General features: G+C 38.1%; 1 protein-coding gene across 4 annotated transcripts in view; it reads left to right on the top strand.

The window, feature by feature from the left end:
• Positions 1-5,472: 5,472 nt before the first annotated feature.
• LOC110838466 (uncharacterized) overlaps positions 5,473-23,142 on the top strand; it is a 163,727-nt gene continuing 146,057 nt past the window's right edge. For all 4 annotated transcript variants that reach the window (XR_015534519.1, XM_087346472.1, XM_087346471.1 and 1 more), the window contains exons 1-3: positions 5,473-5,565; positions 11,165-11,257; positions 12,776-12,911. Coding sequence is in view for 3 of the 4 variants with exons in the window: in XM_087346472.1 (XP_087202598.1) it covers positions 5,499-5,565; positions 11,165-11,257; positions 12,776-12,911 (296 nt within the window). In the remaining variant the exon portion in view is untranslated. The remainder of the gene's footprint in view (positions 5,566-11,164; positions 11,258-12,775; positions 12,912-23,142) is intronic.

The raw sequence follows: 23,142 nt of genomic DNA on the forward strand, positions 1-23,142 counted from the left end.
CTATATTCCTATGAACATGGGGTCGCAAATGTTTAATTGTCGAAATAAGAGCCAAAAATAAGTTTCAAAGTTTGCCTTTATTGCCAAGTGTAAGAATTGGGATGTTTCTTTATAACAGAGCTCAAAGTTTGCTCCTCCATTATCCACACATGCCCGAGCACGACGTACACAAGACTGACGGATTCGTTTGTGCACACCATTGTTTCCTCGAATCCCGCAATACACAGCTGGTAGTCAGAGAAGAATTTATTATACTTAGTCGCCGTGAAAGCTTCATAACATACAATCTAAACGGTTATTAGACTTTGAGAACAGATGAATTGTCCTATTGTGATTGCTTGATACAGCAATTCATAAAGTGACTTTACAAGATGAACGTTGTTATGCCACTACGACGTACTTATTGTCACTGATAAGAAAACCTTTTCACACAGGTATGTGGTGCCAAGAAGTAGTAATTTGGCGATGGTTAGTTATAAGAGTTTCACATATTTGTCTCGGATTCTTATCTAAAAAATGAGGAAGATAATACTGAGCTTCATATTTAGTATTAACGGATAGTCTATATCGCAGCCAAATTCCATTAAGGATCACAGTGATTTTATAGTGAGGTAAATGACATATCTTCTCACCTACTCTAACTACAGAAGAATTTTGGTTCTGTTCATGCTTCGAAAGAGTTCGGTAGTAAAAATGCTTATAAAACTACCGTCCAGCTCAGTGAGACTGCTTAGGAACTGAGGATTAATTTGTATGAATTCATATTCCTTTTCCTGGAAACAAACATTTCTATGCTGCTAATTTCACATTAGATTTTCCACAGAGTCGTTTTGACGAATATCGAAAATTTTGGGGAAAAAAGGGGGGGATTAAAATAGTAGCATTTGTCAAATATATCTGATAAATATGACACAGCAAACCAATTCTGATCAAAAATGTGTATATAAAATTCGGTACTATGTTTTTCAGCTCAGTTAGTCCTTTGGGAATTTAATTTCTTGGTAACCACTTTACCTTCTAATGCAACAGAAGTGATTTGTGGTCTGCCTGTAGTCCCTCGCGCAATATTACATATAGACGAGAGTTAAATCGGTTCTTAACACAGTATATTTCCTTGATTGAAAGTCTCGTGATACTAAAGACGTGCTAAACTATTTTATAACATTTAAAATCTGCGGGTTCATGAGCACAGATATGGCCTGCACTTATACATTCATAGCTTTGAACGCATTGCTTCCTGAGCGATCGACAGAACAAAAATATTAAAGAATGTTTCGATTTCAGCTGAAATATTCAGCTACATTCAAATGGGATTAACAATCGTTACTTGATATCTTCTCACAGTAATTCAATTTGTCGCGTAAAAATATTTCTTTTATCCGTGGCGTAACAACCCTCTCAGAGTCAAAGCCGACTAGCTGGCTGCTGGCCTCACGTTAACATGCCTAAGCAGAGGTGAACGATCATCCAATCAGATATAGGATGACATGCGATCAGCACGACGAACTCCCAGCCATTGCTAGTTTTCATGACCGGATTACGCTACCCATTGTAGCTCCCCAATTTCCTCACGATGCTGGGTTGGCACCGGTCCCATACACTGGTCGAAAGCTCATGAGAAAATTTCTCCTCCCCCGAGACTCGAACCAGCACGCATTCCGTATTACCGGTCCGAGGCATGATGCCTCAGACCGCGCGGCTAAGGCGCGGTACAGCGAAATAACAATAACAATGAACAAATGCTTTATGTGCTTTGACTTAGATTTCACCATTCTCAGTCGAACATTTCGTTCGCTATCAGCAACAACAATGTCTCTCCAATGGTGTGCGATTTTATTTTGAGCAATTAAATATTAAATCTGAAATATTTCTAGAAGTATCTTTGCTCCTTTCATTAAATAAGCTGTTTCCACGATTTTATGAATTTTCGTTAGAAGAATTTTAGTGGCTTGTTCGCAAGAGGCGCATAAACCATAAACCCATTCTTTAATCAAAGAGAATTTAAACTGTACACACTTCTCCAGTACTCTCGGATGTTTCTGACAAGCTGAAGTACCAGCGATTTCTAATCTGAGCTTTAACACCTCTATTTTACATTTTGTTACTATTTTGTTCCTATTATTTTGTATGTACCACTCTCTACTTTTTACCCACAATTTTGGTGGGCGTCACACAGTTTGGGAAGCAGTGCTGCACTTAATTTAACCCCAGAGACTACCATAAAATCATACTGGATATTGGGATACTGGTAATGACCCGTTCTTCAAGAGCCTGAGCACTGCGGATCCCAACTTTTCGTTGGCTTGATCTACAAACATTTGGTAGGACTCCTTGGACGAGGGATCAGCCCGTCGCAAGGCCTCTACATGTACACAGGACAGCACAACACAGAAAAACGCGGACACACATCCATTGCTTGAGTGGGATTCGAACCCTCAGTCCCAGCGACCAAGCGGCACAAGACACACGCCTCAGACCGCGCGGCCACATATATATTACGATTTAAAGAAAATGTCTGTACCGACTTAGGCATCAGTATGTTAGTAACATATAACGTTCATGTCCGTACATGGTCAAAATGAGAACAAACAAATCTTACATAGAATTTTTTTTCTAGCATTCTCAGGTCATTCTTTTATTGCAGGAAAGAGCAACTGGCAGTCGCGCTTAATCTATGATTGTGACACAGTCAGACTCCAGAAACGAATCTCACCGCATTTATTTCCTCTTAGATTTTTCAATTGCCCTCTCCCATAAATATTTAAAAATAACAACTTAATAACTTGGCATCCCATCTCTTTGCTCCTTTCTTCAAATGCTGAATAACCACATATATTCCTACATTGTAGTTAAATACGTCGTTGAAGGATTATCGTAAATTATGCGTGTCGGACAACGGCTGCTGTGTTGGGATTATATTTAATACATGTAATATTTAATGTTTAGTTATCTATAATTTCATGATTACAAGTTTTGTTAATAACGGTTAAGCGGATCGAAAGTTCTTAACGAGGCGAGACACGCGAAATGTACATACTGATATCTTGACGTCATTTTTCCTCATATGTAGGAAACGTTAGCTGAAAGCGCCTACTTCAATTAATTAGTTTAAAACATATTGTCCTAGTCCACGCTGAAGTACGTCGACGAGAAATCCCGGGATATTTGACAACGCAAATCCCTACGCAATCTTTTGTTTTCACCAGTAAATGTTCAAACGAAGAGTCGGAAACAATAAAGAGGCGAATGTATTTTTCCTTCAACAAAATTACAGAAATGATTCGGAGTAGCTTGTGTTCATGTTTCATACATAGGACCTCCGAGCTCAAATCTGGACCCGCAGATAGTTTTGTCTTACTTGAGGTCTGTTTTTTCTCATTATCTTCAGAACGTTCTTAGATAATGCACTGAAATAGGCCACAATATCCTCTTCTCATATACTTTCCAATTCGTCTTTTATTAATCATCCCATCCTTTGACTATACAACATATACGAGGTGCGATCGGAAAGTTTCAAGACTGCGCCTATAAAAACCCGTACACTTATCTCAGGTGTTAAATTCATCCATCACCCTCGAAGTAGTCCCCCTGGGAGTGAACACAACGATCCCAGCGCCGCTGCCAAGCCTCGAAGCATCCCTGGAAAACTTTCTTTGTCAACCTGTCAAGCACCATCTGCGATTCTGCCTGAATCTCTTCTATCGTCTCAAATCTCCTTTCCTTTAGCTGAATTTTCATCTTTGGGAAGAGGAAGAAGTCACACGGAGCTAAATCCGGCGAATAAGGAGGGTGCGGGATGACGGCCATGGTGTTTGAGGCCAAAAACTGCCTAACTTTGAGGGCGGTGTGCGCTGGCGCGTTGTCATGATGCGTCGCATGTGGAGTTCTTCCTTCAGAACCAGCTGACTGGTCCCATAGCCTATCCCAACAATGTCGCACAAGTCGTTGATGGTACGACGTCGATCTTCGTGAATGGCCTGCCGAATCTTCGTAACATTTTCGGGCGTTGTGCTCGAAGATGGTCGTCCAGAACGCTCGTCATCATCGACAGAGGTTCGGTCATTTTTAAAACGTGAATGCCACACAAAAGTTTGTGCACGACCCATTGCGGACTCCCCAAATGCTAGCTTTAGCATTTCATATGTTTCCGTAGCCGTTTTGGCGAGTCTTTGGCAAAATTTGATTTGTTCATGAAAATCCGCCATTCCGAAATCGCAGGAGGGTCAGTGTAATGCACTACCAAAACGCCCGTAACTAAGAAACAAATGCTAATTCGATGATGCCGGCTAGCACACTGATTCACTATGAATGTAGGCCGCACCCCCTAGCGGCAGAAGCTCGTACTACATCCGGTTCGCTCTCTATTGACACAGTCTTTAAACTTTCCGATCGCACCTCGTAGTCTGATCTGTATTAACAGCATCATTAAGTAAATTACACATATTCAAACATTATTATTTTCATTTTTATACCACACAGTTCTTTCTATTCCTCGACATGAGCAATGTAGGCGGTTCGAGTTTTAAGCCTGTATCATCCTCACATGAAAGTCATGGCACATTCATCACAGCCGCCGCCCACTGGACCCACAGACTAGAATTGAAATGGGCTGTGTGCTACCTCGTAAGTAGAATTGCATCTTAAATTAGAGGTTTGCCCTGTTTGACCCGAGAACCATTGGCCTTACCGAGCTCAAACCCGAAGTTTACCTTCAAATATGTTGCCCATAAACCAACTAAGCCCGAATTCCTCTTAATCCGAATGAATCCTGATACATATACATTCTGTCTTGGCTACCGATCATTAATGCACGTTTTATTGATGCGTAGTTATAATAGTTGTCATGGTAAGTCTTATAATGGATTCTCGGTTAGATCGCAAAACAAAGTTAACTAAGAAACTCTGCCACAGATTCGAGTTCTGATGAAAATGGATTCTGCTGCTCTGTTAACTACACACGACAGAACGACAGTAATATTTAAAAGCATATAACCATCTATCGAAATTCCCCACAGTAAAACTGATAGCATTATATTACTACTTAATAATTATGCTAATTTGCCAAGGTATGTACCTGTAATATTAAACAGTAGCATGACAACACACGAGTCCTGATTTTGGTTTTTTGTTTTGCGGCTAAATGAATAAACCATTGTAAATTTTATTGAGATATATCATAAAATAAATGTCGTTATTAAACTTTTTTTAAATTTGAAGCATTAGAGACATGTCAATTTTGTGGAACTTCGAATTAAGTATACCCAATTTTCGGTACGAGGGAACCTGCTATTGGTGAATGCTAATATAACACTGAGAGCCACGATCATTAAGTATTCCAAAAATTATTTCCATGAAGATAATTAAAATTAATTAAACAACCAGTTGTGCTACAACGACGTAGGTATGTTTTTTCATATCTTAATAAAGGTCACCCGGTTTAGAAGTATATATGAGAGGAGCCACTTTGTCCTTCATGTCATTCCGAAGAAATCATCATCATGACAAAGGCTGAAACGATCTTCGCAATCTACATTGTGCTCATCGTCGCTAAAGCACTCAAATTACGTAAGTTACAATAAAGTCAGTGTATTTAGATTATTGAATAGTGACTACGTGAAATTAAAATTCTTACTGAAATTTTTGTAATGATAATATTTGTACTGGAAGTATTTTTACTCTTGTCAGTAATCACATAAAACCTATCAAAACAAATGACTGACTGATTAAATAATTCTTTGGAGCAAGATACTTTTACAAGCATTCAGTTCCGAGATACTTTCCCGGGGATGAAGTGCGTCCAAGACGTAATAATAATAATAATAATAATAATAATAATATATTTGGTTCAGAACTATATACAGAGTTCTGAGGCCGCCTAACACCAGGATTGACGACTACAGTCCTTACATACGTAGCACTATTAGCACTTATTCTTACTATTCCCTATTGCTACTGTACATAACTATTTCTTATTGCACCCGTGTCTTCTACTCCAGTGGCAGTTCTAAATTCTTAATTTTAATCTGTCTTTTACATATTACTTTGTACAGAAAGTTCCCTAATCCCTGACCTCCGTATCCTTTATGTAAAACCTCTCTCACTTGGACACTTGCGGTTCCACGATAATGTGTCCAACTTACAGAGGTGTCCAAGATAGAGGGAAAGGGGAAACTTATCCTTTCAAATTGTGGTGTAATGACAATGTGGTAATTGTAGAGTATTATGGAGCCCTTCCCAAAAAGGAAATTATTGATAAGAAAAATCAAAAAGGTAAATTATTTTTTTACAAATTTTGTTTTGAGTAAATTAAACTTGCATGGATACTTTACGTTTACCGATAATGTAATCTATTTACTTACATAATCTAACCACTGTAGGCTTGCTTGAATGAAGAATTAATGACAATAATAATAATGTTTTGAAACCCACTCTCATTGTTGCACATTACATCCCAGACTCAATGAAATTTTAAACGTTCAGAATGTATTTTTTAAGCTCAACATAAGATGTCACTTATATGTTGTAAAAAAACCGTTACAACACACTGCTTTTTTTGCTTTTATCTTGGAATTTGCCATCCTCTTACTAATTTTTGCCGTAATTAATTGGAATAAAGTTTCAACCATTCCTTGTTGATTATGAGCGAAAGCATACCGTTCCAATTTATGTTAACACTGTTTAATTCAGTTGTAAGCATTGTACTGACAAAGTTAAAACTCCAGTGAGGGGTTTAACAAAGGAATAACTATACACTTCCACTGCATTCCGATGATGTGTTCAATGTCTCACACCCTCAACCATAAGCTAATCCTCAGGTAGAAGGCATTCATCAGTCAGAAATTCAAAAGAACAAAATACTAACTGTAAACGTTTCCCATAAAGGCATTGAAGCTAAGTGCATGCTTGCACCTGTCCAACTTAAAACAAAAGCGGTGACCAAGTTCCAGGATAAAGGGGTGTCTAAGATATAGGCTGTTGTGGACATGTAAAATTATGGGATATTCGCCGGTTCCAATTAAAAGTGTCCAATATAGAGGGGTGTCCAGGATATAGGGGTGTCCAACTAGAGGGTTTTTACTGTACTTTCTTAAAAGTAAACTCTTCACAAACAGTAAACCACTTGTTCCTCAGAAGCCGTTCCCTCCACTTCCCAGTTTCCGTACACTTTAATAATATGTGAATCTCGTTCTCCTCCGCCGCCTATAAAAGGTAAATTCTTTCATCCATGCCCCTTCCCCCATACCTCTCAGCTTACAAAAACCCGCTCTGAACTATTCCGATCCCTCCCTCTCGACCCTTGTACGACAACGAATATATCCCTGTCTAACCCACCCTGATTTCATCTCACCGTATAACTCCGATGATCACTTTTCTCTAATTTTAGCAAAAACTTTCTGTCGTTCTATGGCATAGCACCTCTCCTTTAAAATTTCACATGTCCTACCCACGCTTCTTACTTGTGGATCCTTGCAAATATATCCCCAACCCCAATTTATTTATTTCATCTTTTACCCTTTTAGCCCATCTCCCAATTTTCAAGTTCGTTACCTGCCAGTCGTACCATCCTCTTACTAAATCCTCCTTGTCCATTTGCAAGATCCTTAACCAAACTTTTGTGACCACCCCCCCAAACCTTGCTCCTCCTGCTATCTGTCCCCAGCTTCAGCACGGCTACCCCATTTGCTACAACTTTTGTTATCCCTAGGACCTTCTTGCAAAATCTCCCGTGGATGATATCAACTTAATTCCATCCCTCCTCTAATCCCCAAATTTCCGCCCCATACATACCATCTCGTAAACATTTTCTAAAATATTTATCCTCATATGAGCCATTCCTGCTAAGCATTTGTATATCGCCACTAAGGCCTGCTTCCCTTTTGCTACCACTTTAGCCTTTTGTTTAGTCCACTTTCCTGTACTTTCCAGGGTCACACCAAGGTAACATATTGCCTTTACTGATTCTATTCTTTCGCCATTCATGAACCATCTGTCTTCCTTTTCCAATTTCCCTTCCCCCTTGCACAGACGTAATACTGACCCGCATCTTGTACCGAACTTAAAATCAGTAGGAGATTTTACTTTCACCGTAAACGCCTAAATGGCGTGTAACAAGACAGCTCTATGATTTTCTTTTTTGTATCTATTATATTTTACAACAACAAAGATTTTTCTAGAGTCTCCAATTATTTAGCCGGAAAAGTGAATTTTGCTTCACAACAATCCTACTCCTTGCATGTCTTTGGCCGCTTCCGTAAAGGAAAAGCCGAACTCACCTACTCACCTATCCCATAGCATAGTAAGTGGGTACAAACTGACTAACAGATTTGGATCAAAATCGATATAGGATACATATATTAAATTTCATGGGCCAATTTTAATTTTGGGAGGGGATAACTTTATGGACGACTCTACATAACTGTTTTCGGAGTCCTTCTATACATCTTGGTGAAAATATTACAATATATAGCACTTCCATAATATGGTTATTATGATGTATAAGATTCTTTACATTTAAGCTATTTTAAGGACAACCTTGTTTTTAGACCTACACTCAGATCCAATCGGTAATTTTAGCTGTAATAAAGGAAGTTTTTCATATTTTCCTCGATACGAATGCAGAACATTAGAATAGTTATTTCTTGGGAAAAAACTTTCATTCGACTGACGTGTAGGTGTTCTCGCCGCTTTATGTGGGCCGAATCACATGAATTGCCTCAGATGGAGATGATATTTCTTTAAAATATTACCAAATACGTATTTTCTCTATTATACAAATTGAAACGAAACTCGCGCATATGATGTCCATAGTGTCACAAAATAAGTGCAAAATGTTAAACAACATATGTACTGGGACGCATAGTTTTCGAGATGAACGTCACCTTCAATATGGTAACACATTTCTTATCTGTTATTTATCATGACGATACGTAGAGTTCGTTGTTAGTTGTGCTCAAGACAGTGCACAGCAGAGCTAAACTGAAATCGAATGATCATGGAAAAAACACGACCAATACAGCGAATGCTCATAAGCCTCGGTGCCTGTAACAGTCGAACCGGTACTATCCTAGTCGACGTCATCCGTACCTTAAATGGAACTCTACGGCACATATGAATGCAGGTTTCCCACAGACTGCACGGATGCCACCCAATGAAGACCCTATACTTGCAGGTGTGGATTGACAGCCGTAGAGAAATTCACGTGATATCGCACGAGACTTCGGACTATCCGAACCGAAGGTCCCCGAAGTAATTTATGAAGAGCAAATACATCCATACGATTCCTTGCGGAGTGCACAACTGTTTCCAAACGATCGTCATCTAAGCAGTTTTTCGCTATTTTTACACAATATTCCGTGGACAGGCGGAGAGTGTTCTATGAACTTGTATAGTATGCCCCCACTTTGATAATATTAATATTTAGTTCCTGTAAGTACTTCATTAGCATCAAAGAAAAGAGGTTTTTGCGCCTCCAGTGTGATCAGTATGCGCATCATTCATTATTTCTAAATACATGTTCATGAGCTGCAAAACTAATAGTGTTAGTTCGATTAAATAACTCAAGCTCAGTAGAGCAAACATGTGGCATGGAGGGATGTCATGAGAGAAACATATTTAAAATTTTTGTTTGAAAAATTCAGAACAAAACACCATATGAGAGATCTAGGCACAGAAGGAAAAATAAATAAATAAATCTAGTTTGAGTGCATAAGCTGGATTCAACAATCAGGTTAGAACCGGGGGGGGAGGGGGGTTATAATGACCTCGGAAATGGATCTTAGGGTATCATAAAAGACAAATAATCTGACTAGCTGAAAATTTTCTAATTTCTAGAATGACTATGGACTATGATCTATAAACTATGGACTTCGTTACGTATCCCAGCATGTTGTTGAGATTTTGAGGTTCTCACTTCCTTCTTGGTTGCAGTGCCGTGAAGTCTTGTAGAATTCTTTCGAGGTTTCACAAGTACCTGATGCCTCCATTATCAGCACGACTACGGCGCTACAACTCAGAAGACAGCCATCTTCATTATAAATATGTTTATTGTTCAAATTATAGCATTTCCGTTCATAGCGTGTTGCACTACATTTCCTATTTCAGCCATTACACGAAACTGTCGATATTTCATTATGTAAATAGTATTTTTCACGGCTAAGAAAGTGCAGTTTAGCTTCCAAATTTAACATTTTCATGACTCTAGCAAAAAGAAGTTTCTTGAGGTGCTTCTCAAGTCTTTAAACTTTATCGACTTGAATTCGCGAAATTGCATAGGACTCCGGTTCTCATTGGGCAGGAAGTTGAGTGGTTCTAAAACCGGTCTGGATGAAGAAGCTAGAAAAAATCTTCATCTGTCGTGGATCGAAACCTTGATCGCCCAGCCCGTAGTCAGTCAATGTATTGGCTGAACTACTGACTCACATAACAGAGCGGTACCGGTAGTTTAACTGAAACATTATGTCGCTCTTTTACTGCTACGACTTCCACATCAAGGCCGAGCGATATATTTGCAAAATGCCACAAACATTGGTCGTGTAGTTGCAGGCTCCTTTTCGGAATAAAGCTGGAAATAAGTTTATTCTTTCTTCTTGTCTCAACTTTAAGCTAATTTTTGTTCAGACATTAAGTGTGCTTCTCATAACTTTCTAGTCTTCTTTTTCAAAACCGTAAAGGACTTGATGTACTTTCGCAAGCTCCGTCTCAGATGTTACGCATTCAGTGTACACGCCTAGATTTAACAACGCTATTTCAGTTTGTACCTCTACAATCCACAGTACCACAATAGAGTCCCCATTTTTCCCTTTAACCTCTCAATGTCCAGTACTGGACTTAGGTCCCCTATTTGAGGATATTAGCCATACAATAAAACGCTGACCAGTGCTGGTTGGTAGTGGACAATCATCCCGCACTTGAGTTGGACTCGAACCCACGGTCGCAGCAGTAAGGCGCACGAGGATAATGCCTCAGACCGCGTGGCTACTGCGGCCGGCGAGCATCCCCATACCGCATTGTTTTGAAAGAGTCTTCATTCAGCTTCAGAGTTTTCTTTTCACAAACCATTAGCTAAACAGTCCCACTTAAAATATACGATAACGAAAAACAGTGTAGAAAAGTTTATTATCGGCATGTTCTTGAGCTAATGTTTGTTATTCTGAATACTTTTCAGCTGACTACATCAAACCGTATTCCAGAAATGATCCCAAGTTCAATGAATGCGCACTAAAGAGTGGTAGAGCTGCTTTTCCGAGAATTATCGAAGGTGAGTTACTACGCAACACTTCCCAGATGCAGTGATCGTTATGAGACACTATATTTCAGATACGTTCAAAAGTCTATATTAAATGTAACTTCTCAGCTAAGCATCCAACGTCTTTTGTATAAACTATTATTGTTCGATTATAAACAACGTATAATCATAATTTAAAGTTGTACCTGTCCTTCCGCATTTTTATAATGCTACAGTAACGGCAAAAGACATTGCTATTATTGTAAATACGTATTCAAAGATGTGCTAATAACTTAATTCTAATCTTACTTCCGGTTTTTTCAAATAAAATCTTGTCATTTGGTTCTCCTACAGTAACTACTGCTTATTTGTAGGATATGAGATTTCATAGTGGTGGGTCTGAAGATTGTTGTTTTCTGGGTTGTTGCGCCGTGTATTCTGGCAGATTTTCACCAACATTTCCGAGGTCATACTACCTCCGTCAACAGGGCGATGAATGTGCTAATCGAGCCTTTCCCACTCGATTGGCACATTAATCGCCCTGATGACGGAGGCAGTATGACCTCTCAAACGTTGGTGGAAATCAACCAGACAGCATGATGCAATAACCAAGAGGACAGCAATCTTTGCTGCTTATCTGCTGCACTCGTATTTTGCTGTTCTTTCTTCAGCCGGGAATGCAAGTTGACTTATATTTCAAAAATCATAATGTGGTGTAACTAGTCTGGCAGTACGCCATGAACACCGTAACATGTTTTTAGAAAATGTAAAGCTTCACTGATGCAAAAAACTGGTAAATCTTTAACCTTTTAAGCTGAGAAATTATCTTCGTCCCCTGTTGTTAGCAAACGAAAATAATGGAAGAAAGAAAATAAATAAAATAAAGACTTAAAAATAAAATAAATTATACAACCTCTAAAGTCATTACAAATTTGGTGAATAAATGCCGTAAATGAGAATCAAACCCGAGTCTCCCTCACCATATCCAAACACTGCAAAATGAGCTTTAGCAGTCAACGTGTGTCCCATTTACAAAACTTAAAAGTAACATCAAGGAACGTAAACTAAAAATATATGTAAAATAAATCCTTTTCTAAAGCTGGTGTACCCAATATGGATTCAATTAAATACGTCATAATACACACAAATAATAATTTTTCGAAAGTGGAAGATTAGATAATACATGGTCTTTCAAACACGTTGTAATACCATTGCTCTTTTAAAGGTAAAGATGGTTTAACATTTTCATATGTATTTATAAAATAAATTTGGATTGCTCATTCAGCATATGAAAAATGTATATATAAGATTAGAGGTTTTCACAGCGGTGAGTATGAAATTTCCATCTTCTTAGTTGTTGCGCCGTGTAGTCTGTCGATGCTAACCAACGTTTCAGAGGTCATACAGCCTCCGTCATCAGGGCAATGAATGTGCCAATCGAGCCATTTCCGCTCGATTGTACATCCATTTTATGCGTGAGGAATATTTAGCAATGGTTTGTAGATGTCTAGGTCGCTGATATCTGTTTCAAGAATATTCTACATTTCTCAGGAGATCGGAAGTATGACTTCCCTGTCTTGGATCCACTAGTGGTCGACAAATTTTCTCTGACACACATGGGTTTAAACGCATCTTCAAGGAATTTCACCATCGCGGGAGTGAAGGATGCCTTTTTTGAGGATATCAGGTAATATTTTAATTACACACTAAAGATTAAATGATTAAATAACTGGAGTTTAATTTCCTTTTGAATCTTCCCACACACTTCAGAAATATCTGTTCATTGGCTATACCAGGGCTTGTCACAGGTCCACCGATGTTTTCTGAGCGTCGTGTGTATGCTTTTAGTAACACTATGACAGCTTAGGTCAAAGAGACCGCTTTGTCATTTTGGGAGTGTTTCACAGTACCTGTTGCTGTGAACAACTGATAAGCTTAATAATAATCATCAAATAGAAACAACAACAGCTGTTATCGAATTACGTGCTTCGAGGCTACAAGAAATAGTACAGCGCTGTAACACGAATACGGGATCACAGGCGAGTCACTACATCGCAGCACTCGCAGCGTAGCAGAGAAAAATATTTCTCTATTGATCACTTAGAAATGCGGGGTAGACATGTGACGTACTTTGCGGCACTGAATCATTCAATTTGGTGACGGCTACTACAGGCCGTATCTTATTTTTGAAATCTTTGAAGGGTACAACCACAAAAATTAAACCTGATATTGAAATAATTCACATGAAAAAGCAGTGTCAAATACCTCACCAATGATGGATACTGTCACAGGAAACTGAGTAAAATGTGAAACTGTCTCCAACAATAGGACTAATTTAGTAGCAGTTTTAACAAACAAACAGTTTTTTAAACGACCAACATTAACGATAGGAGACGAGTTTTGAAAGCCTCTGCATATCTATTGTCACTTCCGTTGTGACAGTTTCAGAAAGTTTATGTACAAATTATTCTGTTGTTTCAAGCATGAAGCAGCCACCATTGTACATATATTTCTTTCTCTGCGCCACCTGTCTTCGTTCGTGTCGGTCTGTACAGAAATATTAGAGTATGGTCCCTGGTTTGGAAAAGTTTAAAAACACCCGAGGTATGGCACAGCATCTAGTACATTTCTCTTCATCTAAACTTGCACTGAAGTCGCATGCAGTTCACTCTGACGAATTACTGAGGTCTCGACATTACGTTCCTCTGCGCTGACGATTAAATTTAATATCATGATCAAGTTTACTGGATCCGAAAGCTTCGCGTTTGCAATTTGTGGTGTCTTTTTTGAAGACGAAAATATTTTCATAAAACGTTTCTGGTGATGACAGCTCATAGATTTACTATACTTATTGACCTAGTGGTTATGAGTACACCAACAGTATTCAAAACAGATGAGAAACTAATTTTTCCTTTAGAAACATCTATAAGATAGAGGTGAACAAAATGCCTCCCTCTAAAATGGATTAATAAGAGACTTAACGTGACTAAAATGTCTCCAAAATCTTTTCCTTCTTGTTCGTATTTTTTCGCTCCTATGTGGAGCATATGGGCCTCCTTTCGGAGGTTTCTTGATCTATTTAAACATTTGGTAGGACTTCTTGAACGAGTGATCAAATCGTCGCTAGGCCTCTACCTGTACACAGGAGAGCACTACACAGAAAAACGTGGACAAACATCAATGGCTTGAATGGGATTCGAACCCAAGGTCCCAGTGTCCAAGCGCAGGAAACCCACTCCTCAGAGAGCGTGGCCACTCTGACCGGCATTTTCATATTAATAGTCACATATACAGTGGATTCCAGTAATTGGGACACATCGCTCAAGCTCAGGTGTGTCGTTCTCATTACTTTCCTGGTCTTCTGATGTATTTTGGTGTTTTGCCGCAATGTGTTGAACAATTGCGTCCTCATAATCTTCATTTTCATTGTAACATTAAAAAGTATAGTCGATGCATCCATACTCTTAGTTGTTTCTGACGTGTTGCACTTCCAAATGGCGTCATTTTCACTATACGTCGTATCTGGCATCTTCAAGCCCGAATGTTTAAAACCACAGTGAACAGAGCCTTTCTGAAAGGTCTTGCTGTTTATTGCTCGAAAGCAGAATCGCTACACTAATCGCTACACTGCAGTGTAGCGATTCTGCTTCGTATTCAGACAGTGCACTGTCTGAATACGAACGTGTTCGTTACTGAGTGAATCAGCGATGATTCACTGACACCTCCATGCCACAAGCGCGCCATGTAGCACTCAGTGTCACGATTAGACGGCTTGGTGTCCCAAATAAGAGAAGCAATATTCAGGTTATTTTCTCGATTTGATTTTGTCATATAAGATTTGTCCTAAATTAACGGATACCCCGATTAACCGGTGACCTAACCGGAATCTACTGTACATAACGAATTCTTCTCGGGCTACTAGCTCTGTAAGAAGTTTTTTTCGTTAAAACCCATAGTCGCAGTGAAAGCTTCAAATCATAAGTCACATATACGATGGGGCAGCCTCTGAACTTAGGTGAGGGAACGGGTATAACCATGGGTGTGTTATCAACAAACAGAACCCTAAATGCAACACGGTGTGTTACTCGGTGGTGGATAAAGGAATTCCCAATAGTGTGCTGGGCAACTGTGAATGTACTGTATCAGCAGTCACGGACCAAGTAGGGAACCCGGCAGGACGTATAAAGTACTTAGATAAGTCAAACTCTTAAGGAAAATTCCTAGAATATAAGCTGTACTACAAAACAAGCTAAAGTGCGTGGAGAATGGTTTTTCAAAAACGTTTTCGTCAGATTTTATTAGAACTTTCTCAACCAAGTAGAGACCACTGCATTTCCTTTTTAAAAGATCTGGTTCATAAAATAAACCTTTAAACATTTCACCTTTTAAATCATTTATTCAATATATTAGTGGATTACAATAAATGGCTTGACCAGATTAGTGTGTAACTGCTTTGAAACATACCCTTTACTTTACTAATTAGAATCCTGCCTCGAAGTTTGAACTTTAGTTTTACAGGTTCATAAGGTTCTCCGTAAACGACTTTTAACAATTTTGAACCTATAACCTCTACAGGTTTTATCCCCACCCTTCGGTGTTTTTGTTACGAAAATCACTAACCAATTTTAGAAGGATGTCAACCCATTTATACTACTAGAGCAGGGCGCTCCTTTCGGAGCTCCTAGGGGGGGGGGGGGGGGGGGGGGGGGGTTGGTCAAATTTGAAAAACGCAACCAAACTTGGTTAATCCCAAAGTGGAGTTAGTTTAGTGTCTCATTCAAGTGTTTTAACCCCTGAGTAAGAAACTAAATTAACCCACCCGAATGGGGGTTTTAAACACTTGACCAACCCCCCTAAGGGGGTTGGTTGCGTTTTAAAATCTTGAGTAAGACACTAAACTAACACCCGTGTATAAACAAATATAAGTTGATATTGTTGATGACGTCATTTTTTGTCGACAACGATGGCTAATCCTTTCGGAGCGCTTCCTGTAATCTGATGTTTTAGTTATTTACGTCGCTATTCAGAGACCAATTGTTCTTGGTCAGTCAACTTTCTACGTCCAACCACACCCTTGCAAATCTTCGTTTTCTTTTTTCTCCTTCAGTTTTTGTTGAATAAGTTTTTCTGCGTTTATCAATGTAAGACTTCTTTCTCTTTCCTTCATTTGTTAGTTCAGATTCTTAAGATTTTTCATTGCTATTGAGAGGCCAATTGTTTTCGTTAGTGAACTATCTACGCCCAAACCCACCCTTGCAAGTTTTCGTTTGTTTTCTTCTGCTCTTCTTTTCTTGTTGAATAAGTTTTTCTACCTTTATTGATGTTAGTCTCCCTTCGCTTTTCTTTATTTCTTAAATATGTCTGATGTTTTAGTTCTTTACGTCACTGTTCAGAGGCCAACAGTTCTTGTTCAATCAACCTTTTACGTCCAGCCCCATCCTTGCAAAACTTCGTCTCAAAATCGATCATAAAGTCAGTTTATATAATAATAGTTTTCATAATCGTAATATATCGAATGAGTATCACTTTACCTTGTTGGAGTTGGTACTTCAAATACTTGATAACGTCTACTTTCACTTTCCTGATGTTTTAGGACAACTGTTAGTCAATTCTTAAGAATGCGACGTGCTGTTTCTGGAGCAGTGATAATGCGACTGACTTGATTTTCTTTGATTTCTTTTGTTGTGAAGCGTTATTTGTTTACTCGGCATTGTTGTGTCGACTTCAACAATGCCAACAGATATTTGTTTACTCGGCATTGTTGTGGAACACAACAATGCCGTGTAAACAAATATCTGTTGGCATTGTTGATGATGTCATTTTTTGACGACAAATTGGTTGAAGACAACGACTAATCACAAATTTTTTATAGTACTAGGGCAGGGCGCTCCTTTCGGAGCTCCTACGGGGGGTTTGGTCATGTTTGTAAAACGCAACCAACCTTGTGTAAGAAACTAAACTAACCGCCTCGAATTGACGGTTAAAACATTAGGGGTTACGTTGCGTAATGAAATCTTAAGTAACATGCTAAATTAACTGGCCTTCGGGGGGTTATTTAAGTGTCTCATTCAAGTGTTTTATCACTTGAGTAAGAAACTAAACTAACCCCTCCCCCGAATTTTGGTTAAAATACTTGACGAACCTCCCTCCTGGGGGTTGGTTTCGTTTTAAATTCTTGAGTAAGACACTAAAATATCCCCCCTTCGGAAGGGTTAGTTTATGTCTCATTCAAGTGTTTCAACCCTTGATTAAGAAACTAAACTAACCCTCACCCGCGAATGGGGGTTTTAAACAATTGACTAACTCCCCATTGGTTGCGTTTTAAAATCTTGAATAAGACACTAAACTAACCCCCTTCGGGGTGTTAATTTAGTGTCTTATTCAAGTGTTTTAACCCTTGAAGAACAGTATGACTTGGATGAATATTATTATTATTATTATTATCAGATTACCTTTTTGGTGTTGGTAACGTCTTCTTTCACTTTTCTTCATTTCTTAAATAGTCTAATGTCGCTGTTCGGAGACGATATAGAGCAGTGATAATGCGACTGGCTTGGTACTAAGCGTTATTTGTTTATTCTGCATTGTTGTTTCACAACAATTCCGTGTATAAACAAATATAAGGTGATTATGTTGATGACGTCATTTTTTAACGAAAACGACGACTAATCCTTTCGGAGCGCTTCTTGTAATCTGATATTATACTTCTTTACGTCGCTGAACAGAGGCCAACAGTTCTTGGTTAGTCAACTATCTACGTCCAACCCCAACCTTAACCTTGCAAGTAATTCCTCCTTCGCTTTTCTTTATTTGTTAAGTAGGTGTGATGTTTTAGTTCTTTACGTCGCTGTTCATAATCCAACTGTTCTTGGTTAGTCAACTAACTACTTCCAAACCCACCCTTGCAAGTTTTCGTTTGTTTTCTTCTGCTCTTCTGTTCTTGTTGAATACGTTCTTTTTCGTTTATCAATGTAAGTCTCCCTTCGCTTTTCTTTACTTATTAAGTAGGTCTGATGTTTTAGTTCTTTACGTCGCTGTTCAGAGTCCAACTGTTCTTCGTTAGTCAACTATCTACGTCCAACCCCAACCTTAACCTTGCAAGTAATTCCCCCTTCGCTTTTCTTTATTTGTTAAGTAGGTCTTATGTTTTAGTTCTTTACGTCGCTGTTCAGAGGCAACTGTTCTTGGTTAGTCAACTAACTACTTCCAAACCCACCCTTGCAAGTTTTCGTTTGTTTTCTTCTGCTCTTCTGTTCTTGTTGAATACGTTCTTTTTTGTTTATCAATGTAAGTCTCCCTTCGCTTTTCTTTATTTGTTAAATAGGTCTGATGTTTTAGTTCTTTACGTCGCTAATCAGAGGACAACTGTTCTTGATCAGTCAACTTTATACGTCCAACCCCACACTTGCAACTCTTCGTTATTTGTTTTTTGCACTTCTGTTCTTGTTGAATAAGATTTTCTGCGTTTATCAATGTAAGTCTCCCTTCGCTTTTCTTTATTTGTTAAATAGGTCTGATGTTTTAGTTTTTACGTCGCTAATCAGAGGACAACTGTTCTTGATCAGTCAACTTTTTACGTCCAACCCCACACTTGCAAATCTTCGTTATTTGTTTTTTGCACTTCTGTTCTTGTTGAATAAGATTTTCTGCGTTTATCAATGTAAGTCTCCATTCGCTTTTCTTTTTTTGTTAAATAGCTCTGATGTTTTAGTTCTTTACGTCGCTAATCAGAGGCCAACTGTTCTTGATCAGTCAACTTTCTACGTTCAACCCTACCTTGCAAAACTTCGTTTGTTTGTTTTTTGCTCTTCTGTTTTGTTGAATAAGTTTTTCTGCGTTTATCAATGTAAGTCTCTCTTCGCTTTTATTTATTTATTAAATAGGTCTGATGTTTTAGTTCTTTACCTCGCTGATAAGAGGCCAACAATTTTTGATCAGTCACCTTTCTGCATATAACCCTACTCTTGAAAATCTTAGTTTGTTTGTTTTTTGCTCTTCTGATTTGTTGAATAAGTTTTCTACATGTGTTCTTAATATGGTCTCGTTTATCAATGTAAGTCTTCTTTCGCTTTAATAGGTCTGATGTAGTAGTTCTTTACGTCGCTGTTTAGAGGCCAACAGTTCTTGTTCAGTCAACTTTTTACGTCCAGCCCCACCCTAGCAAATCTTCGTCTTAATATCGATCAAAAGTCAGTTTTCATAATACTTTCGTAATCATAAAGTCAGTTTTTCATAATACTTTCTTAATCATAACATATCTAAGGAGTATCAGTTTACCTTCTTGGAGTTGTTAGAGTTGATACTTCATATAGTTGATAACGTCTTCTTTCACTTTCCTGATGTTTTATGCCAACTGTCAATCAATATTCAAGAATGCGACGTGCTGCTTGTAGAGCAGTGATAATGCGACTGGCTTGGTACTAAGCGTTATTAGTTTTTTCGGCATTGTTGTGTTCCACAACAATGCCGAGTTTGTTAATAGTTGACATTGTTGATGACGTAATTTATTGACGACAACGACTAATCACAAATTTTTATAAGGAGATAATAATAAGATAGAGCAGAGCGCTCCTTTCGGAGCTCCTAGGGGGGGTTGGTCAAGTTTGTAAAATGCAATCAACCTTGTGTAAGAAACTAAATTAACCCCCCGAATGGAGGGTTAAAACACTTGACCAACTTCGGGGGGGAATTGCGTTTTAAAATCTTAAGTAATACACTAAACTACCCCCCCCCCCCGAATTGAGTTGTGTTTTAATGTTTTAAAATCTTAAGTAACACACTAAATTAACCCCCCTCGAAGGGGGGGGCTAGTTTCAAGTGTTCTAAAAGTTCGCTGCGTTTTAAAATCTTAAGTAACACACTAAACCAACCCCACCTTTGGGGGGATTAGTTTAGTGTCTCATTCAAGTGTTTTAACCCTTGAGTAAGAAACTAAGCTACTCCCCCAATGGGGGTTAAAACACTTGACCAACCCCCCCTTCTTTTTCAGCGTCTTGTTTCTTTTCTCCTCTGTTCTTACCGAATAAGTTTTTCTACGTGTGTCGTTAATATGGTTTCGTCTATCATTGTAAGTATTCTTTCTTAAATAGGTCTGATGTAGTAGTTCTTTACGTCGCTCTTCAGAAGCCAAATATTCTTGGTCAGTAAACTTTCTACTTCCAGCCCCACCCTTGCAAATCTTCGTCTTAAAATCGATCATAATAGTTTTCGTAATCGTAATATATAGAGTATATGAGTAGTATTATTAGTATCACTTTACCTTGTTGCAGTTGTTGGATTTGGTACTTCAAATAGTTGATAACTTCTTTTTTCACTTTTCTGATGTTTTAGGCCAACTGTCAGTCAATTTTTAATAATGCAACGTGCTGCTTCTGGAGCAGTGATAATGCGACTGGCTTGGTAGTGAAGCGTTATTTGTTTACTCGGCATTGTTGTGTTGTAATCGGCATTGTTGTGGTCCACAACAATGCCGATTAAACAAATATCTGTTGACATTGTTGATGGCGTAATTTATTGAAGACAACGAGGAATCACAAATTTTTATAGTATAATAAGATACTGAACAGAATTTTTTTTCCATATTTTCTCCTTGATTGTCCTATTGAATCTTTCGCAGATTACAGTTTCTTTGTTACTAAATGTTGAACAGTGGCAGTTGTGGCCAGTCCATAAGAGCTGCAGAGCTGCAGCACCCCATATAATTTTTTAAAAATTGAAAAATTATTTTTTTTATTTATATAATTTGCAAAATTCTATTTCCTCTATAATATTATTTTAATATTGCCCCTTATGTTGTCATTATCCACTAATCAACTGAACTGAGGCTGGTGAGGAGTGCGAAGAAGAACGGGTCCATCATCTGGCTGCAAGGATTTCAGCGCAGCTAGCCGGTCAAAATTAGCGAGCGCGGCGGGTGGTGGAGTGAGGGACATTTCACTGATACAGTGCTTATCGGGGCTGCGGTCCCCGCAGCCGGCTTATAGTAAGCACGCTTGGACGGTACCACGTGTTTTAGACTGGTTTCTGTATCGCAATCTCTTTCGTGCCTATTGTTAATGAGTGTTAAATAATTCTGTGTGCTGACATTTTTGTTCTGATAATGATAATGAGCAAAGGATATGTATCATAGTTACAGCAAATTACTTTTTCTAAGTTTTCTAAGTTGTCTTTGACTCAAAAAAATTATGTAAAAAATCATGGCCGGCCTCTTCCGGATTTACAGCAAGTTAAAACATCGTCGATCACATATGGGTTTTTTTCCTGATATAAATTTACTTTTCATATATTTATATTATTGTGTTGAAAATCTATTCTCAGTTTCCCCCCTTGCGCAGCACTACCAGTGATCAGACTCACAAGCCGCCACTGAACAGTGGTTAATGTCATACTCGTTCATTAATTCGGAAACTGGTTTCTTGTAAAACTCCTTTCCTTTATCAGTTTAAAGATGTTTTCATTTCCGCTCTTTAAAAAGAGCTTCGGAAGTTTTTACGATACTATGTCCGGGTTTAACTTTTAGTTTAAAAACGTGTCGGTTGTTGTTAACATGTACTTGAATCCATTACTTCCCGTAATTTCAACCAAATCAGGATGCCGTCTATACTTTTGTAATATTAGCTCTTGTAGAGTAATTTTTCCTTATCGTTTTATGAAGTTCGCTAACTATCTTTTCCTTTATTTTTCTTGTTTATACATATATTTTTACTGCGAGGTGCAGTACCGTCACTCACGAATTGATTTTTAGTCTTACCGCATATATTGCAGATACCTTTACGAATTATTTTACCGTTCTTAGTCGTTTCGGTATTTTCATTACCCGTTTCTGTAGTAGTTACGTTTTTCATTTTACACAATGAACATATTTTTTTGAAATAATGAATACTAAGAAATAAATTAAGTTACAGGATTGCCTTGTAACACGCCTCGAGGCTACATAGGAAGAGAGAGAAGGTATTTATTAACGAAAAGATTTCGTCAGCAACCTGTAATCGATGCGACACGAAGTATAGGAACCGTAATAAAGTACACATTTAAGGAACAGAAACAATGTGATCCAGTCTACCATAAATAACCTACGGACGATGATGTGTTTATATATTATTACGATCACACGTACGTTAGTGCTGCTGCTGCTGCAGTAAACGATTATTCCGCGAATTTTATCGAACCAAAGTTGACAGAGTACATAAACATGGCTGGTGATAAAACGTTACGTTTAATGCCTGTTGTTAAAAAGATATATATCGGCAATTCTGAAGTAACTTTTAATGGGGGGTTTTCGATTATAAATGGAAAGACTAATGAAGGGAGAAATGGTTTATTAGCTTCATTAACTTTGAAATAAGTAGGTGATGTTACAATACTACCTGAAGCCTTGAAGGATTATGGTAAAATCTTAATTTCTCCAGGTGCTATTTTCCAAAATAATGACCCGTCTACAGATATGTCTAAATTGAGTATGAGGCATGAATGGCAGAGTTATGTGGCTCCAATTTGGGAAAATTATAAGAAAGAGAAAAATATGTTTTTCCTCACCTCGAACTGGAAAAGGTATAAAGAAGTATACAGAATTCCCCCTATAATTCATTTGGATGAATGACGTAGGATCATTAATTGATAGATTATTTGTTATTTCTGGAGAAGATAAAGCTAGGAATTGACAATTTTACAACGAAATAGTAAGCATAATGAATATGTTTGCAGTAGATTAACTGATCTTGTTGTAAACGATACTAAGAATATGTTATTACATTAAAATTATAAATATGTTACCACAAACATTCTGGATAGAAATAATATGGAAAAGGGCTTGCTATCGATAAGGTCAATGCTGTTACAATTTCATAGGCCCCGGTACTACATAAAATGAAAGAACAGAATTATCTGACGAGGGGATAAATCTGATAAAAATTATTGCA

Source organism: Zootermopsis nevadensis, unplaced genomic scaffold, assembly GCF_977971745.1.
Source record: "Zootermopsis nevadensis isolate Lab colony 2312 unplaced genomic scaffold, Znev_1.0 Znev_ptg000010l, whole genome shotgun sequence".
Lineage (NCBI taxonomy): Eukaryota > Metazoa > Arthropoda > Insecta > Blattodea > Termopsidae > Zootermopsis > Zootermopsis nevadensis.